The sequence below is a fragment of the Pteropus alecto genome, unplaced genomic scaffold, assembly GCF_000325575.1.
Source record: "Pteropus alecto unplaced genomic scaffold, ASM32557v1 scaffold185, whole genome shotgun sequence".
NCBI lineage: Eukaryota > Metazoa > Chordata > Mammalia > Chiroptera > Pteropodidae > Pteropus > Pteropus alecto.
Window position 1 is genome coordinate 10,644,517 of NW_006438088.1, and position 20,750 is coordinate 10,665,266.

The following is a 20,750-nucleotide window of genomic DNA, read 5'->3' on the forward strand; positions in this document are numbered from 1 at the left end:
GGCATGGTACGCTGGGGCCACCACAAATATTTCATCATGGATGCAAAGTTAAAAAACAGCTTTACATAAGTTATATAAATATCTGATCACTATGTTGTACACCTGAAACTAATACAGTATGCCAACTGTAGTTGAAAAATAAAAAATTATTATTAAAAAAATGCAAAAACAACAACAACAACAAAAAAAACCCAGCTGAATCTGAACAAGTGGACAAGATTGAGAAGGTCTTTGTATGGCATGTTAAAGAGCTGGATTTTATCCTAAAGGTAGTAGAGGGCCAGTGAAGAATTTAAAGCATGGACGATGACATCAGTTTGATTGGTTGTTCCAAAAGCTCATTCTAGAAGTTCCAAGAAGACTGGACAAAAGCAGAACTGGGGGGAGTATGACTGGGAAGGGTTGTTGCAGTAATCCGAGCCAAACATAATGAGAAACTAGGATTGGATGACTAAATTCATAAGAAGGAAAAGGTGAAAAATAGGTTTCTAATTTGAACACCTGTATATAAGAATATAAGAAGAACTTCAGTTTTGCGATGTGAAGTTTTCAGCATTTATACAGCAGCCAGTTTCAGATATCTTAAAGGCATCTACGGGACTCTGGAGAGATTTGAAAACTCAGACTTGCAAGGTAGTTTTAATGAAAATTTTTGGATCCAAGTGTGTTTTCAGAAAAACTGCTATGTTTATAAGGTAAAAACTAATGATTGCCAGATTATTATGGAGAAAACTTGAGATCTGAATTTAGTTTTAGAAGTTAAAATTTGGAAGTCATTGGCATAAATGTGCTGGTTGGATCCATGGAAATAGAGGAGTATAAAGAATGAAAAGGACAAAGAGGAGAAAACAGTAAGGGAGGCCAGGCTTTTTAGAGTGAACTGGGAGGGAAGAGCTTGGGCAGGGTGTTGCTATGAAACAGCCCCTTGGCCCCCACCTGCAGCAAGCAGTCTCTCTTCTATTCTCCAGTCTTCAATGTACCTTTTACCTGCATACTGGAGATTCCTTTCTAAAATAGAAATCAAGTCATGTGACTTACCAGCTCAGAAATCTTAGCTGGCTCTACCTTTGTCCATGAAGTCTAAGTCTTCTAAGTTTTTCTAGGTGCCACCTGGCAAAGATTGAATAAAAGTCTTCAGCTACTTTTCCTCATCAAAACACCCTTCTGAGTACGCTGCCCTACAGACACAGCGCCCAAACCATTACTCACCCTGTTTTCTCTAAAAGTATAGTTTTTGGTGCTTCTCCAGTTATCAGAATCTCAATTTATCCCTTAAGATCTAACTAAATGTTCCCTCTTCTGTAAAGCCTTCTCAGAAGCCTCCAGTTACAATTCAAGGCTTCTGTTCTTTTTTTTACCACACATTTCCTTTTTACCTTTATCATAGCATGTGTCTCCGCCTGCCTTGACAGTTGTATGCATGCCTTTCTCCATTAGATGGTAAGCTCTTTGAGCCTACTCAGCTTTGTATCCCCAGGGCAACTAGCAAGCACAGTGGTGTTCCATAACACCAGGACTTGTTGTTGTTTAACTGGCACAATTAGTATCCAACACCACAAATCATGAATCACAATGAAGGTCTTCACTTTTTAATATATTTCTTGAAACTGCATCTTTGTGCAGAGGAATAAGGAAAAGCATTATGATTGGAGGATTTAGCATCCGTTGCAACTGACATAATAATAAATTCTAAAATCAGAGAATCAACATCAAACGTGAACATTTAAAATGGTAAAATAATACAAACAGAATTTTAGCAATAGAGGAAACCTGAAAGAGCTTGTCTAGTCCAGTGATTCGTAAACTCTCCTCTGTAGAGCCCTATTCCTCAGGGTGGGAGAGGGACGCAGGGTTTGCCAGGCCACCAAACTTTGCTTCACCTAGAGTAAGTCTACCGTTACGTGTTTATATAAGGCTTTCGAAAGAAATTGTCCTGAAAAATTGATTTGCTGTTAAATCGTTTTTGAAAACAGGATTGTAACCTTTAGGCTACTCGTATGACCTTGGTGACTCTGGGCCTCCATTTCCTCATCTGTAAAATGAAAACACTGCCATGATAGTTCCTGCTTTCATTCCGAGCCCCAGCTCTCCATTTTCAAGTGAAAAACAGACCCCCAAGAGAAGTGGCTTAGTTAGGCTACATCAGGAATTAATGACAGAACCAAGACTAGAATTTAACCACCGACCCTGACTGTTGTTTTCTTTTCTCTGTCTCCTTTTTAAAAATTCCTACAAAGTGGGTATAAACAAATTATGGATATTATATGAAAGGCAGATATATCTGGAGTTATATAGCATGTAAAAATAGAGCTATACTGTATCATAAATTTGCCTTATTTAAAGCTGGTATGCTAGCTATAACAATCGTTAATTGAACAATTACCTAATTTTACATTCTTTCTTCAAGTTTATAGAAATATGTGGGTGAGTTATTTGCATGTAACATTTTTCTCTTACAAAGCTACTTATGAGTTTTTTTCCTTCCTGGAAAATATCCATTTAATCGGTAGAAGCACTGTCATTCCACTAATCATTCCTTTCATGTTTAAGTCTCACTGCATCTAAATTTGAAAGCCTCACCAGGAAGTTATGAGGTTTGGGGAAGCAGGAGTCTCTAGATTCCGCTCCTTTCATTCACCTTTGCTTTGCTCTTCTTCCTCTCTTGATCCCCTCCTCTCCAAATCAAGAGTATCTGTGAAGAGAAAGTGAAGTTAGGAAAAGGCTGTCTGAGTGGTGTGTGTGGACAGCAGGGAAGGAAGGGCAGTCATGCCGCTCGGCCTGGTTGATGGTGGGTGGTGCTTATGGGCTGATGGCATTATAGCCTTGGGGGCTTTTTTGTTTAAAGGTGAAATAAAACAGCTCCCATAGAAACCTCCTTCTTCCCCTTCCTTCTGCCTCCATGGATAACTACCCATATGACTGCTGCTTCTGAGTCCAAGGAATGAGTGAGTAAAGGTCTTCAGAAGTGAAGTATTGGTCCTAATTAACTGTCCTTTAACAAATAAGTGTTAAAATTTTGTAATGTGTAATTATCTACTAGTTTGGGATTCGTAGGCTTTGAACACAAGTTAAACCACCTTTGCATCATGCACCTTTGGATATGCCAGCTACAGCGATGCAATAATACAGTAGGGAAGATGGTAGGGGCAGTGTTTAACCTACTTAAGATGAACTTTCTGAGGACATCGCAGCATCCATTTCACATGAACAGACTATTAAAAGCACTTTTGGTGAGACCTGCACCTGGCAATACGTTATTATTACTCATTTGTCCAGGTCACAGTAATTAAAAGTAACATTGACTTAGTGACATGTAATTCAGTCTGACATCTCTCTCCTCAACCCCTAGAGTAGTTCAAATTCTGATTAGAGCCATTATGTTAATTTTTTTAATCCAGTAGTTTTACAAAAGTTTCATGTATGTAAATATATTTATGGTAAGATGTTTGTCTTGCCATGGGCAAAGTAGTGCTTAGACCATGTAAAGAATAAAGCATCTTACCTTTAATTTCATTGCTATGCTTGAAATTTATTTCATAAGTCTGGAAAAAAAAAAAACCTGAAGAAATTCAGTTACGACTTACGCTTTTTGAGTTAGGTTTTGATGATTTTCTTTTGCTTCTCGCTCTGTTGGGTTGAAGGCAGGTAAACTATTCTGCAATCTGAATTAGTCCTTGAATTTCAGTTTTCCATAATTTTGTACTTTTTCCACAAATACATTTTAACTGAGTCAGATCCTCTTTACTGGAATCTATAAATCAAGGTGTCATTGCTTCTTTCGTTCTATGAAATTGGGTCAGTTATTATAACATCCACCTTTTATCACCAAGTCTTCTTGTCCTTTAATTCTTGTTTTTATTATATACTTGATTTAATGCCACATAGCTAGGAGTAATATCACATAACTATGGCCCAGAACAGCACAATATCCTTTTAAAATCTTTTTGATTGGAAAAGTAACAGTTGTAAAAATATTCAGTGTCAAATCTTGCTGAAGAATGATCTTGCAGAAATCTGGTTGTGAAGGAGGAAATTCAGAAAGGCCAAACAAGCTTTAATTCAGATAAGACTAGGAAAGGTACAGTTAATCCAACAAGTTAAGATGGAAAGTGAAGGTTGCGTACTCCTTTTCTTTCATTTTGTTTTTTTGTTTTTTGAGTTTTTTATTTAAATAATTAGACATAGTATATCTCTTTCATTTGTCTATTTCAAAACTTTAACATAGGAACAATTTATATTTTTATGTGAATTTTAAATGGGTCCTTTCCACAACTTGTAATTATCTGTAAAAAACATTTGCGGTCTATTTTATGGCAGCATTGGGTTGATTTATAAAGTACTGTCTTATATCAAACACCATTTTTCCACAGTATACTTCCCTTTGGAATTAATGTTCATATTCTACAAGAACCATCTAACACTCAGAGTATTAGCTGGCACGACTAAATGTGCTTATTTGTTTGTTTTTCTCTTGGAGATGCCATTAATAAAACAGATACTCTGAACAGATTTCGTAGAGTTAAAGAGCTTTCAGATTCAAAATTTTATACATAGTTCAGTGAGTATCATTATGAAAATACAGAGTTTACTGAAAAGATTACAAAAGAAAGATACAATGTTGAAAGGTAAATTTAAAACTTGAATAATATACCATATTGTATTGCTAGATTAATTTAGGCTGATTCAAAACTGACTCTTACCACACACCTGAAAGCTGACTTTATTTATAGCGTACCTAATCCGGGGAACTACTGGTTTGCTTTTGTTAAGAATAGGCATGCATTCTCTCCTCATTCAGCAAGTTGGTGGGTTTTCAGCATGCGAATGTTACCTCTGTTGTCTTCTCTAATTGTTGACTTACCGTTTTTGTTTTTTTTTTTTCCTTCTTTCAACAGTCAGTCAATAAGGACAAGTCTCAGGACTTCAAACGGGGCTCAGAATCTATGACACAGTAAGCAACTTTCCTTCCTAAATAATTTTCAGTGATAAATATTTGTGATGTTTTAGTAAGGACAGTTTCTTCATTTCTTTTTTTATAACATCATACTGTAAGTCAAATGTCAGATAATTGATTTATAAAAGAGTTTAGCCAGTTTGAAGAGAATATTTTAATGGTTGGACTTTGAGGGTGTGTATGAAAAAGTTTTAAGAAATAATATTAAAGAAAATAAAAATATCACACTAAATATTTGTTTTTGTGGACCCATTTTATTTATTTGAATGATATTTTGAAATGACATTAACTGAAAACTAGTGTATGTGGCTAAAAAAAATTATGACATACCTATTTTCAGGCATTAAGGGAAAAAAGCTAACATCCAGAACATTGTCATTGTATATTTTTAACAAATGCCTAATATTTGAGCAATTTATTTTGAGATATTTAAAAGATCTCTGGAAAGTTTTTGTATTTTTATTTAGTACTTGCTGTATCACTTAATACATAAATAGAAAATCCCACTTTTACCTCAAAAAATTACATCAAAAACATTTCCAAAATATTTCTCCATTTTTATCATTGCAGACCATTTTGTGCCTAATTTGAAGCTCAAACTTCATATTCACACATCACTAGCAAACTATCACACGAGTGCAGTGGCCTTGAACAGCTTAGGTGTCTATTGTGCCCTCGCATCCCACTTCTGTCACCCCACATACATGTGGGTCATGGTTACACACATGCACAAGAGAGTCCCTGCTGAATTTCCTTCAAGAAAACATTTGTGCAAATTAACCTTGCTGTATGCTTTGATGTTTTGAAGAAGAATTTATCTTCCACTTCAAAAATACTGATTCGGATGATAGTCTACTTTACAAGAATTATCCAATGAAATTATTTCACAAGATAATATTTCATTCTACAGATAAAAGACAGAGATGATTTTTATATGGTATTTAAGAGTCACAGAATCATGACATAGAAGATACCTCAGAAATTCTTCCTGTATCTCCTTTGTTTTATAGTCAAGAAAACTAAGTTGAAAGGTCTTGTGCAGATTGCACGGGGCACATTAATGTCAACTCTTGGACCAAGACACTATGTCTCCTGATTCCCAGACTACTGGTTGTGTGTGTGTGTGTGTGTGTGTGTGTGTGTGTGTGTGTCTTTTAAACTATATTTAGTGTTGTCAGGCTCCTTGGTGAGATGCCATTTTGCTCTAAGTTTAAAATCTTTCTGAGAGAGAAAATCTATTAATGATTATATAACTGTATACAGCTCTATATTGCCTTTAGAGCACAGTCACGTTATCACATTTGATTCTCTCCATTTCCCTGGGAGAGATGCAGACCACTATTCTGACCCCTTTTTTATGGAGAAACACCATCTGAGAGGCTGTGGCTTGTCTCAGGTCACCGCAGGTAGTAAGTGGCAGACCCAATACCAGTGCTTTCTCTCTTCTTTGTCAAAAGGTACAAACACACATCCTAGGTCTTTCCATTTTTTGTTTTTGTTGTATCTGCCAGGTACATTTTCAGTTCCAGTCTCCGAATAATTGAAATTTTGCATAATAGTTGATAATACAGTCACTGACCCTGAGGAGTTTATTCTCAAACACAGATCACTCATAATAGATAGATGATAGATAGATAGATAGATAGATAGATAGATAGATAGATAGATAGATAGATAGATAGATAGATAGGCAGGCAGGCATGCAGGCAGGCAGATAGATAGATAGATAGATAGATAGGCAGGCATACAAGAAAGGGAGGGAGGGAGAGAGAGAGAGAGAGGAAAGAGAGAAGGAGGGAGGAAGGGGAGGGGATGGGAGGGGAGGAGAGGAAGGACGAAAGACTGGAACAGTGAGGACAAACTGCATTTCAGACCAACACCTGAACACATTTAATACATTATGGGAACAATGCTCTCGGTGTCCTTGAATGTGTTTTACAAAAATTTTTACCTAATATGGGAATGAAAGGCTCTGTAGTCACTCTGACTACATTGGACAACTGTTTTCAGGTGATTCAGAGCTCCATGCCATACTCTCCAGATTCAAGTTTAAAAAGCCTCACAAACATCCCAGCCAGCTTCTCAAGGCTGTCAGGGCAGCTTGGCTTCCTTTAAATTTTCATCAGAAGTTCGGATATGTCTAAATGCTCAAGTTCATCTAGAGCCTTTCCCTATACTTGTAATTTCTTAGATGTAAAGATGAATCAAGATACATTTCTTATGAATTGAAAATTGGAGGTGAGTGGAAGGTGGAGTTACTATATAGCCCGGTATGTACGAAGAAGTCATCTCTTTATTTCTTTTAATTGACGTGAGTCTATTGCATCCAAGTAATTTTTTTGTTTCTTTTTCAGTCTTTCCATTCAGTTTGTACCATCTGCTCATTAGCTGGTTGACCAAAATATATAAAAAAAAAAAATTTCTCTTAACACTTTCCACTTGAATTTTTTGTCGTATGTATGTTTGTATGTATGTATGTACGCATGTACATATGTATTTGGAACGTTGATCACTTCTTTTTTTTTTAGGAATGTCTTTTACTTCTCTGCAAACAGTTTATACACATTTTAGTAAAACTACACTCTCTTTTTAAGATATCAACAAGAAACTTCTAAAGGTTCATTTAACAAAAGCATTTTCTTGAATGTCTTAAACTTTCACCTTTTGTACCTCATAGCTCCTATGATGTTATCATCTGCTGCCCAAGTCAGAGTTTGTGATGAAGCTTCTATAAATGTTATAATCCTTATAAGTAGTATTAATATTCCCTAGTTACTAATATATTTTTATCATGAGTTTGTTGGGGTTTTTTTAAACAAGGAATTCTTTATTTTATTAAGAACTTTGGTCTGAGAGAAGTTAATTTACGTGGTCATACTAAAGTCCTTTATTTATAAACACTCAAATTTGAACTGAATGAATGAATGAATGAAATCTCTTATTAATAAAGTGTTGCCATTAAAGTTAATCCCAAGTACCTATAGCTCCTTCACTATATATTTTTTCATGTTTATAATAATCTTGTTCCAGATTCCTTCAATTTTTTCTTGTCTTCATAAGGAGGTAGTTTACCTTTTCCCCCTAAAATGCCCTGTTACTTGCAACTTTTTTAAGTTCTTTGTCCACTTTTTAGCCTTTTTCTCACCCCCACCCCATTTCCGAAATCAAAACCATTCATTGTCAGGTGTGTGGCATCAGTATTCTTTATATATTCTAAATATGTTCTTTATCAGATACATGATTTGCAAATATTTTCTCCCAGTCTCTGTTTTGCCTTTGTATTCTCTTAATAGTGCTTTCAAAGAGCAAGCTTTTTAAAATTCTGACAAAATCCAGTTTATCAATTTTTTTCTTTTATGAATCATGCTTTAGCATAGTATCTAAGAAACCTTTCTTCAAGGTCACAATGGTTTTTCTCCTATGTTTTCCTGTGGAAGTTTTATAATTCTGGATTTTATATTTAAGTCTATGATCTGTTTTGTGTTAATTTTGTATATGGTATGATTTGGATCAGAGGGCTTTGTTCTGTTTTATTATTTTTTTGCATTTTGATATGTAGTTGTTACAGCACCATTTGTTGAAAAACACTTCTGCTTCAGCTGAATGGCCTTTTGCACCTTTGTTGGCAATGAGTTGTCAGTATGTATGTGAGTCTCTTTCTGCATTCTCTGTTCTGACCTGTTGATCTGCTTCTCTGTCTTCATGTCAGTGACACACTGTCCTGATTACTGTAGTTTCATAATATGTCTTGGAATCAAGTATTATTGTTCCTCCAACTTTGTCCTTTTTTAAAGTTGGTTTAGCCATTCAAGATCATTTTTATGTCTGCATGAATTTTAGAGTGAGCTTGTCGACTTCTACAACAAAGCCTGCTGGAATTCCAGTTGGCATTGCCTGGAATCCACAGATGAGTTTTGGGGAGAATTAACATGCTAACAATATTCAGTCATTTGACTGAAAATATTTATCATATATTTAACATGGTATATTTCTCCATTTATTTAAGTCTTCTTTAATGTCTCTCAATATTGTTTTTAGTTTACAGTGTATAACTCTTGTACATACTTGGCTGATTTACTCCTGCATATTTCATACATAAATGGCATCGTTTTTCAATTTCAATTTACAATTGTTTATTGCTAATTTATAGAAATAATACAAATAGTTGTATGTTGATGTATCATGCCACTTTTCTAAACTTTCTTATTAGTTTTTAATACCTTTTTAGTAGATTTCACTGAATTTTCTACATATATGTAGTCATGCAAATAAAAAGCAGTTTAATTTCTTCCTTCCCAATCTGGATACCTTTCATGCTTTTTCTTTCTTTGCCTTTGTTGCACTGGCTAGAACTTCCAGTACAGTGTCAAATAGAAATGATGAAAATAGACATTATCTTCTTTCTGATCCTATGGAAAATGGGAAATCATTGTCCTTTTTTCACTATAATTATGAAATTGTCATAGGTTTTTTTTTAATATATAAATGCCCCCTTTTAAGTAGTTTCCTTTGTTTTCTAGTTTGCTGAGAGTTTCTATCAGTAATGTGTGTTGAATTTTTGTCATATGCTTTTTCTGCATCTATTAAGATAATCCTATGGGTTTTCTTTTTTAATTTGTTAATATAGTAAGTTACATTGACTTTTCAAATGTTAAACCAACCTTTCACTCTTAAGATAAACCCCACTTATCCTTTTTATAAACTGGTGGGTTTGATTTGCTAAAATCTTACTTAAAATTTTTTGTATTTTATTCATGAAGAAAAAGGGTCTATAGTTCTCTTGTAATGTCTTAGTCTGATTTTGGTATCTGGGAAAACTAGCCTCATGGAATGATTTGGGGAGACTTCTTATCCCTTTAGTTTTCTGGATTGTATTTTGCAGCTGTGTATTACACACTCAAAAATATTTAGGATTGTTATGTCCTTTTGAAAGAAACTCTGACACCCTTATCATTAAATGGCTTTGTTTATTTCTGATAATATTCTTATATAGTCTACTTTAATATTAATAAAGTCACTACAGCTTCCTTATAATAGAGTTAGAATGGCATATGTTTTTTCATACTTTAAATATGAGGACAAAAATAGGTAAAACTTAAAGTGTGTTTCTTGTAAGCAACATACAGTTGAATTCGTGCTTTTTTAAAAAATCCAATATGATCAGCCTTTTATATAGGGTAATTAGACATTTTCATTTAATATGATTATATGGTTGAGTTTTAGTCTATCATATTGCTTTTTGTTTTCTGTTTATCTCAATTTTTTATTTTTGTCTTTTTCTGCTTTAGGTTTAGTATTTTTATCCATTTTATCTTTTCATTTTATCTTGTTTGTTAGCTTATTATCTACAATTCTTTTGCTGTTTTATTGATTTCTTTAGAATTTATAATATAAATTCTTATCACACAGTATATCCTCAAGAGCTTTAAAATAGTATACTTCAATTTATTCTCTCCTAACCATCATGCTTCTATAATCATATATTTTATTTTTATATATAAGCCCCTCACTACATTGTCATTGTTTTTGCTTAAACTGTCATCTTATGAAGCCATGGAAAACATGAAAATCTTACATATTTGCCCATTTCTTTACCATTTCCACTGTTTTTCATTCCTTTGTCTAGATCTGTAATTCCATCTATGGTTTTCCTTCTGCATGAGGAACCGCCTTTAACATTTTTTTTGTAGCGTTAGCTAGCTGAAAGTGAATACCTTCACTTTTTGCTTGTCTGAAAAGGTCTATTTCAACTTCATCTTTGAAAGCAGTTTCACTTGGTATGCAATTCTGTGTTGAAAGATTTGCATTTTTTTCTGGTACTTTAAAGATGTTGCTGCACTGTCTTCTCACTTGCTTGTTTTTCCAACAAGAAATAGGCTGTTATGCTTATCCATGTTCCTGTGTGCATAACGTGTTTTTCCCCACTTTGGCTACTTTTAAGATTTCTCTTTATCACTGATTTTGAACAATTTGATTATAATGTACCTTGTTAGAATTTTTTTCGTGTTTCTTGTGCTGGGGGTTGATTGAGCCTAGATATGTAGGTGGATAGTTTTCATCAAATTTGGAACGTTGTGGGCCACTTTTTCTTCTGTTTTTTTTTCTGTACCCCATTGTTTCTCTCCTCTTCTTTAAAGATTCCAATTATATGTATATTAGGTCATGTTAAGATGTCCCACAGCTCATCGATGCTTTATTTTTTTAATTCTGTTTTTTTCTGTGTATCTCATTTTGGATAATTTGTATTACTTTGTCTTCCAAGTTGTCTAATCTTTTCTCTGCAATGTCTAATCTGCCTTTAATCCTATCCAGTATATTTTTCACCTCAGGCATTTTAATTTTCATCTCTAGAAATTGAATTCGAATCTTTCTATGTATCTTTCTTGTGTCTACTTAAACTTTAGAGCAGGTGGAATACAGTTATAATAACTGATATATCTTTGATAATTCTAACATCTGTGTCAGTTAGGGATTGGTTTTATTTTTTGTCCTTATTATGGGTTATATTCTCCTATTTCTTTCCCTCCCTGTAAATTTTTATTAGATGCCACATATTGAAGAATTTATCTTGTGGCTGCTAGATGTTTTGTATTCCTATAAATATTCTTAAACTCTGTTGTAGAATGTAGTTAAGCTACTTAAAAACAGTGTGATTCTTTCAGGTCTTGCTTTTAAGATTGTTAAGTGAGACTGGAACTATCTTTAGAGCTACTTATTCTTCACTACTGACACAGATACCTTCTAGGCACTCTACTCAGTGCCTTCTGAGTTGTGAGGTTTTCCAACCTGATTGATGGGAATAAATACTGTTCCTGGCCTCGGGTCATTTCCTCAGATGCATTTCCTCAGATGCACACACCCATCAGTACTTTGCTGAATGCTTAAAGGAAGCCCTTTGCAGATCTTCAAGTTCTCACTGATGCTGTCTCCTCTCTGGCACTCTGTGAACTATACCCACCTTAGTCTCTCCAGACTCTCAGTTCTCACTCAGGGAGTCACCACGCTCCATGGCCTGGAAACTCTCAAGGCAGTAAGCTGGGCCATCGTAGGGTTCATCTCATTTATTTTCCATATTTTAGGAATCGCTGTTCTTTGTTGCCTGTGGTTCAGTATCTTGATAACTTTGGTTCATACACTTTCTCCAGTTCTTTTGTTGTAAATTTGATCCCTGTTACTTCATCTTGGCTGCATGCAAGAGTCTAGATGTTGTACGTATTTTTAAGGTAGCTTTCGGTTAGAGTGCATGTAGATGGTGGTAGAGAAAAGACGGAGAGGATCATACAGTCTGATTTTCCTACAGTGGTCAGGGAAAGCCAAAGATATAAGATGGCACTTAAGTCTTTAAAGACTGTGTAGAGACAGAATGAACAAAAAGAGAAAGACCTGGAAATGAGAAGTGTTGCAGTAGCTTAGGGACAAAGATGGGAAAGTGCCTGAGATCCCCAGAGGCTAGCAGAGTACTCTGTGGCTGAAACAGAGGTTGAAAACTAGGGCTTTTGCCAGCCAGAGTTAGTCCTGGTATCTTTGGTTGGGTCCACCATGTATGTGTGTAATTTTATTAGTTGTCCAAATATAGAAAGATATCACTTCAATGTAGATTTCTGACTTGAAAATAATCTGAAGCTTTCCACAGCCCTGTCGTATTACCCCTGCCTTGCTTCCCTGGTTCATCTTATCATTCTGGCCTCCGTAGACATTTGAGTTTTTATTTCAGTGCTACAGCATAGATAGATTCCCTGGATGTAGGCTAAAAGGTTGGACTGATTAAGGTTGTAAATTATCAGTCCTTTTTCCATAGCTCAACCTTCTTTTTCTCTCTCATCATTCTACTCCTTTCTTAAATATACTTCACTTTTTCTTTTATCTTTATAATTTCTGACCTTTTCCTTCTCAGTCATCTGACTTCATTTTACTTACACATCTCCATATTAGCCTTCTCAGACTAATGTGGTAGCAGTACCACAGCCTAGATGGCTTTAAGCAGCGGTTCCCAAACTTTTTGGCACCAGAGACCAGTGATCCTATGAAAATCTAATGCCTCATCATCTGAGGTGGAGCTGAGGCAGTGCTAGTGCTGGGGAGCAGTTGCAAATACAGATGAAGCTTCGCTTGCTGGCCCACTGCTCGTCTCCTGCTGTACGGCCCAGTTCCTAACAGGCCACAGACCGGTACTTGTCCACGGCCCAGGGTGTGGGAACTCCTAGCTTAAATAACTGAAATTTATTTTTTCATAGTTCTGGAAGCTGGAAGTTCACGATCAAAGTTCAAGCAGGGTTGCAGGTGTCCACCTTTTTGCTGTGTGACATGGCCTTCCTTTGGTGTATGTGTGAAGAGAAAGAGTTCTCTGGTGTCTTTTCCTCTTCTTATAAAGACACCAGTCCACTAGATTAGGGCCCCATTACCTCCTTAAAGTCCTGTCTCCAGATACATCCACTTCAGGGGTTAGGGCTTCAACTTGTATATTTTAAGAGAACACAACTCAGTCCATAACATTCTCTATTCAATTCTACTTATTACTTGATTTCGAAATGTTTATATCATTTTCAAGCTCTATTTTGATGTCTCGCACCATTCTTGGACATCCTAGAAAGGAGATAGTGCCTTCCGTTCTTTGATTTTCCCTTTTTACATTGTTTTTTTTATTTTCTTTCTCCTAACATAATTTGCACTACTACAGTTCATCCACAAAATATTTATTTTATATTTTACTGTTACAGTTGAGCCTTTTGAAAATCTGCATTCCCCATTCCACAGGTCAAAACATCACAGTTTTCTTATACATAAACTTCCTTCACCCCATTCTTTGTCATTAAGGAATCTCCTGTACTTTTACATACACATGCGTGCACACGTGCACACATGTTTTTTCATCTAATTTGATAAAACCTTTCCGGTTTTTCCCAAGCATCTCTCTGAGTGTAGTAAAATTTGTTTTATTCTTATCCCTTCATCACGGTTAAGGAGGAACCCAACCAGCTAAAGTTTTATGTCTCTGCATTATTTTGAGCAACTCCCTGCCTCTCACCCCCACATATACAATCACTTATATAGTCCGTCAGATGTTTTTCTGAGATCCTCCCCTTTCCATTCCCACTGTGACTTTCTTAGATCAGAGCTTCATCTGAGCTGTAGCAGCAGCATTCTTACTGGCTCCTTGTTTCTGATCTTTCCTTCCTACAGTTCTGACGTGGGCAAAGAACAGAGCCGTGGATGCCCAGGACACGTAAAGGAGATGCCGGTGAAGAAGAATGAGCAAACCGGCTGAAAAGTCAGTCTCATAGAGGTAAGAGGACATCTAGGAGAAAGTTGGGTCATAGAGTCAACAGGAAAAGATTTAAGAAAGTCATGGTTCACAAAGACAGATGTCAAAGAGAGGAGTAAAATAAAGACTGAAAAGTGCCTTTCGGGATGTGCAACCAAGAAGCCGTTTGTGACCTTCAAGAGGATGGTTTTGATGGAGAGTCCTGGAAGCGTGAATCAGATCGTCTCCTCTCCAAAAGGAAAAGATGGCCAGAAGAGGCTACTTCTCCAAGAAGCCAATTTCAAAGGGAAAAAAAAAGCTGGGCAGTAACTAGTGGAAAACACGGGATGTAGAGAAGGTCTTTATAGACAAGGGAATGACAAGCACATTTATAAACAGAGGAAAGAGTTCCTTGAGAGAACCCAGTGAAGGTATAGGATAAGGGGGAAATCCCAGGGACCATACACAGGATGAGAATTTGAAACAAGAAGGTGAGGCACTTCTTCCACTGAGATGGGCAGGTGGGCCACGGTGTGTTTGAATGGCAGTGTTTTCTGGTGAGAGGGTGGAGTATGAGAAAGGCCTTTCGGAAGGCCTCTGTTTTCCCTGTTAGGTAGAAGTGAAGTTTGTCCGCTTCACTTGGAACAGCTCTATCACAGACACTTTTATGACATTGTCACTTTCTGGGAACTAGATTCAAAATTTTCATACGTATTTTTATATTTTAATTGTAAAAAATAAACGGATTGTACAGATGAATAGTTATATAACCTTGGGTTAAGGTATGACATTTTAACCTTGATAACTGAATCAGAAAACATTTTGAAACAGTTTTTTAGATTTAAATAATAGAAATTTTAAAATGATGTACATACAGGCATACCTTAGAGATATTGTGGATTCCATTCCAGACCACCACAATAAAGTAAATATTGCAATAAAACAACTCATACTAATTTTTTGGTTTCCTAGTGCATATAAAAGTATGTTTGCACTATACCAAGTCTATTAAAGTGTGTAATAGAGTTACATCTAAAAACACAATGCATTGCATACCTTAATTTAAAAAATATACTTTATTACTAAAAAATACTGGCCATTATCTGAGCCTGTTGGGAAAACAGTGCCAATAGACTCTCTCAGTGCAGGACAGCCACACACCTTCAATGTGTAGAGAATGTGGTGTCCGCGAAGGACAGTAAAGTGAAGGGCAGTAAAACAAGCTCTGTCTGTGTGTCAAAGCAAAACCCATCATGAGCAAAATCTAAAGCAATCACCTAAGGTGAGGCAGAATTTTATAAACTGTATGACATATAAAGGATAAATGTAATACCCTTAACATAAAAAGCTCTAAAAAATAACAAGGAAAAGGATACCAATAGAAAAATTGGCAAAGGGTGTGCACAAGACACTCTTAAAGTAATTCTTAAAGGAAAATATATGAATAGCAATGAACGTATGAAAAATGTCCACCTTCCAGTGATCAAATTAGCAGAAATTAAAACAATAAATGTGATTTTTTCCTCACAAAATGGCAAGAAGTTTCAAACTTGTAATACCTAGTGTTGATAAGAGTATGAGGAAGTAGGGTCCCTCGTGCACTGCTGGTGATCGTCTAAGACTGATCCATTCTTTGTGGAGGGTAGTTTGGTAATACTTTTTTTTTTTTTAAGTTTTCAAATTGTTCATGTCCTTTGACCTGACAGAGTAATAGATTCTTCCAAGGAATCTATTGTAGGAAAATATTCAAGTATACATGCAGAGATTCAGTTAAAAGGCTACTCTTTCAAGCAGCGTTTTAAAAATAGAAGGAGCATGACCAGGGCCACATAGCTAATTAATGGCTAAACATCAAGACGTCTTGGCTCCTAGTATTTGTTATTATACCTATAACTTATAAAGCTCTTTCCACTATTGCCACTAGGCTTCTCATATATCTGAATTCCCTACCACAAAAACAGATACTCCATAAATATTTTATGGCAGAAATACAAATAAAAATAAAAAATAACAGAAGGAACAAAATTAATTTCTGTGAATAAAGGGTTGATTAATTTATGAAATATTTATGTAATAGAATACCATGTGGCAATTATTCATTATATTATAGAAATATTTTCAAAGATCTGGAAATATGTTTGGTAAATTTTTAAGTAAAATAAAGATGATTATAAAATAGTTTATGATATATAAACATAAAATGTTGAATAATATACATCAAAAAAATATCAGTAGTTACCAGAATGGTAGAACTGTGGTGATTTTTTTCTTTCACTTAGTGTATTTTCTCATTTTTCTGGTCAACACATTTAATATACTACTTGGTCATTTCTTTTAAAATGAGGGTAATTTCAGAACTTGTTCACAGCCCATTCTTTCCACATATAAAGAAATCAAGATCTCAGAGTCACAACTAAAAAGTGCCTGTACTAGGACTTGATCTTCTGACTCTGAGTTACAGGGTTATTTCTATTGTACAATGCTTTGTCTGTTAACTTTAATTAGATGGTAGTGCTTGTAGACGGGCTAAAACACGCTGTCATTTTTGCTCCCCAGTGCTTAGCCTGCTGTTTGGCCATATAGTAAACCTTCAGGGAATATTTATTGGATGGAATGTCTGTGAGTTAGATAGAACCCAGTATTTTTATGAATCTCCTTTGCACGTAGCATACAAAAACACTAATCTAGTTTCATATTCATTTTCAAAATCTTACTACACAGATTTCTCTTTTCATATGATTTGCCTTTATAACAGGCGCTCACTTCGTTACTGACTTCCTTTGTGAGCTTCCAAGGATACGTTAGGAAGAGATACCTCAGAGGAAGACGGGATTTGGATTCATTCTCGTGTCCTTTAGTTCGGTGGCATCCCTTCTTTCGCCAGATCTCCTCTGTCTCTTAGCTTTTCAGTCCCCATGCTGTCACCATTTCACCTTTCATCAAGATAATGTGCCACTCTTGCTTTTGCCCAGTTGTCACGAGGGGGGCTATCTGTTGTCAGAGGTCTGCATTTGACCGTCTCTTCTCCTTTTCCTTTAATTCTGTCTCTTTTCTCCCTTTCATGTCTTTGTCATTCTCTATCCAGTGTTCCTTCCTCTTCTTAGTCTGATTCATTTCCCTTAAAGATGTTATCTTTACTGCCCACTTCAGCTTTTTCTAGTTAAATTTCTCTTCGGGTTCCCTCTCCTGAGGCTCCTCCTGGCTTCTCTGTTTACTTCTCACAGTACAATCTCCACCTGATTAATTTAACTTGTCCTACATCTTCTGCACGTGCAGGATCCGTCTCACTCATTTCCAGCTGTTCTTCTCCCCCTTTCTTCTCCTTCCTTTTTCTGTTTTCCTTCTTTGTTTTTGTCCTGCTGTCATAAACTCCTCCTCTTACTCTGTTTTACCTTGTTATTCCTCTGAGATCCTTTTACTTTCCTCACTGTCCCCTGCAGATGTTTATAGGGTCTCTGGGTGACTTGTGTTCAACATCCATTTGAGCCTTTACTACTTACTTTCCCATTTTTATCGGACCCTAATTTATGGCAACTTTTATATACTTCACCTGTATACACACAGCGACAGAAACGATACCCTTTTTTTTTTTTTTTTTGCCCCTAATGATAGTGTACCGTGGCACATCAAATCAGGACCATTTTATACTCTACTTCAGTTGCTTTCATGAGCTTCACTGGAAACATTTTTTGGGCTTCTGTATATAATTCCAACTTATCTGTGGTGGCTCTGTTTAACAAATTTAAAATCAGGAACACCGACTGACAAAGGATTTTTTCCCTTCATGCGTAAATGTTTTTTATATGAAAAAAAATAGTATAATCGTTTACTTAAGGTCAGCCTTGTAACCCTCCTATGCCGCCAGGAAGGTCTTTGGGACACAGTTAGTTAGCCTGCCCTTTCTTGTCATAATGCTCTAGCCTTTACTCTTCTCAGGAGTGATCAGTGGAACCGACTACCAGCTAACCAGAATGCCATCATTCTTAGGCTGCACTTTGTTTTCTAAGAGCAACCACATGTTAAGTCCTTTCTGTTTAGAGAAAAGGCAACACTATTTTTGTGTCAAGTCCAGATACTCATCACAAATATATGAATAATTTCCTTCAAAATTTCAGTTTCAGCCCCATGAGTTTATCCCCCTCATTTTTGGTATACTCACTGCATGGTCTCTAAGAGAACAATTTTTTGTTTCCTCTGTCTCTTGGTTCTTGGTTTTTATTCATGGTATAATCGGTTTTATTTCAAAGCTGTGTCTAGATACATAGTTAGCCATCACTGTCTTTGTCAATCAAAAATGACACACAACATTTTCTAGATTTATTTGAAAAAAATGTTTACCTACTTGTAAAAGTAGACACAGTCATAGACGAAATGAAAAAAAAAAAATTCTATTTAATAAAATGATCTATATCTTTTCCAATCACTAACTTTGGAAAATGATCCATAATGATTTTTTTTCCAGTGAAGCATTTTATAAAGTGATTGCTCTTAATTTCTGGAAGTTACCCAAGGTTTGGAGTACTTGGTGTCTGTATTTGAGAAGTGTATTTCCTTTTTGCTTGTATTAAATGCTGGAGCAGGCTTTAAGCAACTGATGATGATACCAAAAATTGCTAACATTATGTTCAAGAGGCAAACTAGAAGCTAGGTAATTAACATTTTGGTCTTATTTGGTTGTGTGTGTGTGTACGTTGCACAGTATGTTTTGTTACCTGTGCTGTGTTGCCTGGGCATGCCAAAATGTGATTGTGGCCCAAAGTCCTTAAGTTCATTTAGTACATTTTATGCACTTTTCTTCTAGTGAAGAGTAGAAGAAGCATCAAGGGACAAAGAACCAAGTACACAGAAATGAAATGACACACCTAATGGAATTTCTCTTCAAAGTTTCTAATTTCCAGAAACTAAGGAAGAAAAGAAGAATCCACTATACCTGTCCTTATGAAAGAATCTAGAAACATCAGGTATGCTTGGAAAAATAAACGTGGCCTTTTGAGCTTAATTGTTATAAACCATTGTGATTGTTGTCGATCAAAGAATTGACATTTATCTTTATTAGTAATTGCATCAAAATTACATTACCACTGTTGGAAAAACAATAAAGGAAAAACCATAGACGCTACTCAGCAAATGTAAAGAAAAAGCATTTGCATTGTTAGGGAGTTCATTAAGTAATCGTTTATTTAATATTATTGTATCTGTAGTGTGGTTATTAGTATCTGTAATTTGTTTATATGTGACGTTATACTCAAAATATAAAGTATCTACTTTTGAAATTAACTTTATTTAAAATACCTCTTTCAGAATATTATATATTCAAAATGGTTTTAGTAAGAAAGGCATTAAATGGGAACAAATTTGTTTAGAATGAATCATATATATAACTTGATACAGATAAACTAAAGTGGCTTTTAGCTGGACTGGCAACAGTGTTCCAAATTTCTTTACATTTTTTTTAAAAAGCCTTTCATATTGAAGCATGTGTGATTTCTACACTAACGTTTAATATTTATTTTAGTCTTACTATTTCATTTTAAATTATTACATTGAGTTATTTATTTTATTAGTTCCAGAATAAGTCCAAAATGTGTGGTCATTACTATACGATTATACATTTTGAAGTATGATGTTATAATAGAAAACATTTATTTTTTTTCTTCACTCTTCTCCTTTCTCAAGTATGTGATTATAAGTCTGTCAATAAAATATTTAACCCCCAAAAGGTAAAAACTAATATAAAATTAGAGAACATACCAAATTAGACAATTGATTCCATTAAAATAAGAAGTGAGAAAAACAGTGTTGGGCACTGAGGTGTAAATTTTGCCCAGATGTATCCCCGATGTGAAATATCTTCTAGTAAAAATATATTTGGCTCTTATCCCTGCACATGTTGTAGAGGCATGAAAATTGGTAAACATGCCCCTGCTGTGTAGAACTTTGGGGGTGGGGGGAGCATTTTTGAAAGTGGAGTGTGGCATTGCATTGATGCCCAGTGAAGCCTTCAGCAATCAGCACGAAAGTCTGTTCTGAGAGCCCTGAGTTCCCACTGTTCTAGATGTGTATGCCTGTGCTTCGGTCACAGCTGGGCCCAGCCAGCTTGAGTCACCCTTGTACAAGCTTGTTTTTTCTGTCTTGTGAATGCCCTTGATAATTAAAAATAAAAATATGTGTCTCTCTTATGGTTTCAGCTCATTGTTTTGAAATGTGTGTTGATTCTCTGATTTCATTTTTAAAAACAAGGAATCTCATCAAGTTGCAGAAAGATTTTAAATCATGACAAATGAAATAATATGTCAGGGAAGCTAAACATATGCTGAGATCTCAACATTCATATGAAAAATAAGTAAAGTATTATTTTTATATTGCAGCTAAAGAAGACAAAAATAACAATTGAGGCAAACACCAGGAAAAGTTGGTTCCTCTCAAAGCCCACTTCTTTTTTGTCCTGTCGACAAAGCAAAACTGGGTTATGTTCACAAATAGATTAATAAAACATTCTTACCACATTCTCTGAAATGAGATGGGTAGGAGAGATCATAAAATTGTAATTCCAAA

The 20,750-nt window shown here is 35.4% G+C and overlaps 1 protein-coding gene across 8 annotated transcripts in view; it reads left to right on the forward strand.

Moving 5' to 3' along the window:
* The window catches only part of AHI1 (Abelson helper integration site 1), a 164,546-nt gene extending 144,164 nt beyond the window's left edge, over positions 1-20,382 (forward strand). For all 8 annotated transcript variants that reach the window (XM_025049273.1, XM_015592141.2, XM_025049275.1 and 5 more), the window contains 3 exons: positions 4,896-4,951; positions 14,135-14,237; positions 18,997-20,382. In XM_025049273.1, the coding sequence (XP_024905041.1) occupies positions 4,896-4,951; positions 14,135-14,219 (141 nt within the window). In that variant the 3' untranslated portion in view covers positions 14,220-14,237; positions 18,997-20,382. The remainder of the gene's footprint in view (positions 1-4,895; positions 4,952-14,134; positions 14,238-18,996) is intronic.
* Positions 20,383-20,750: the final 368 nt, after the last annotated feature.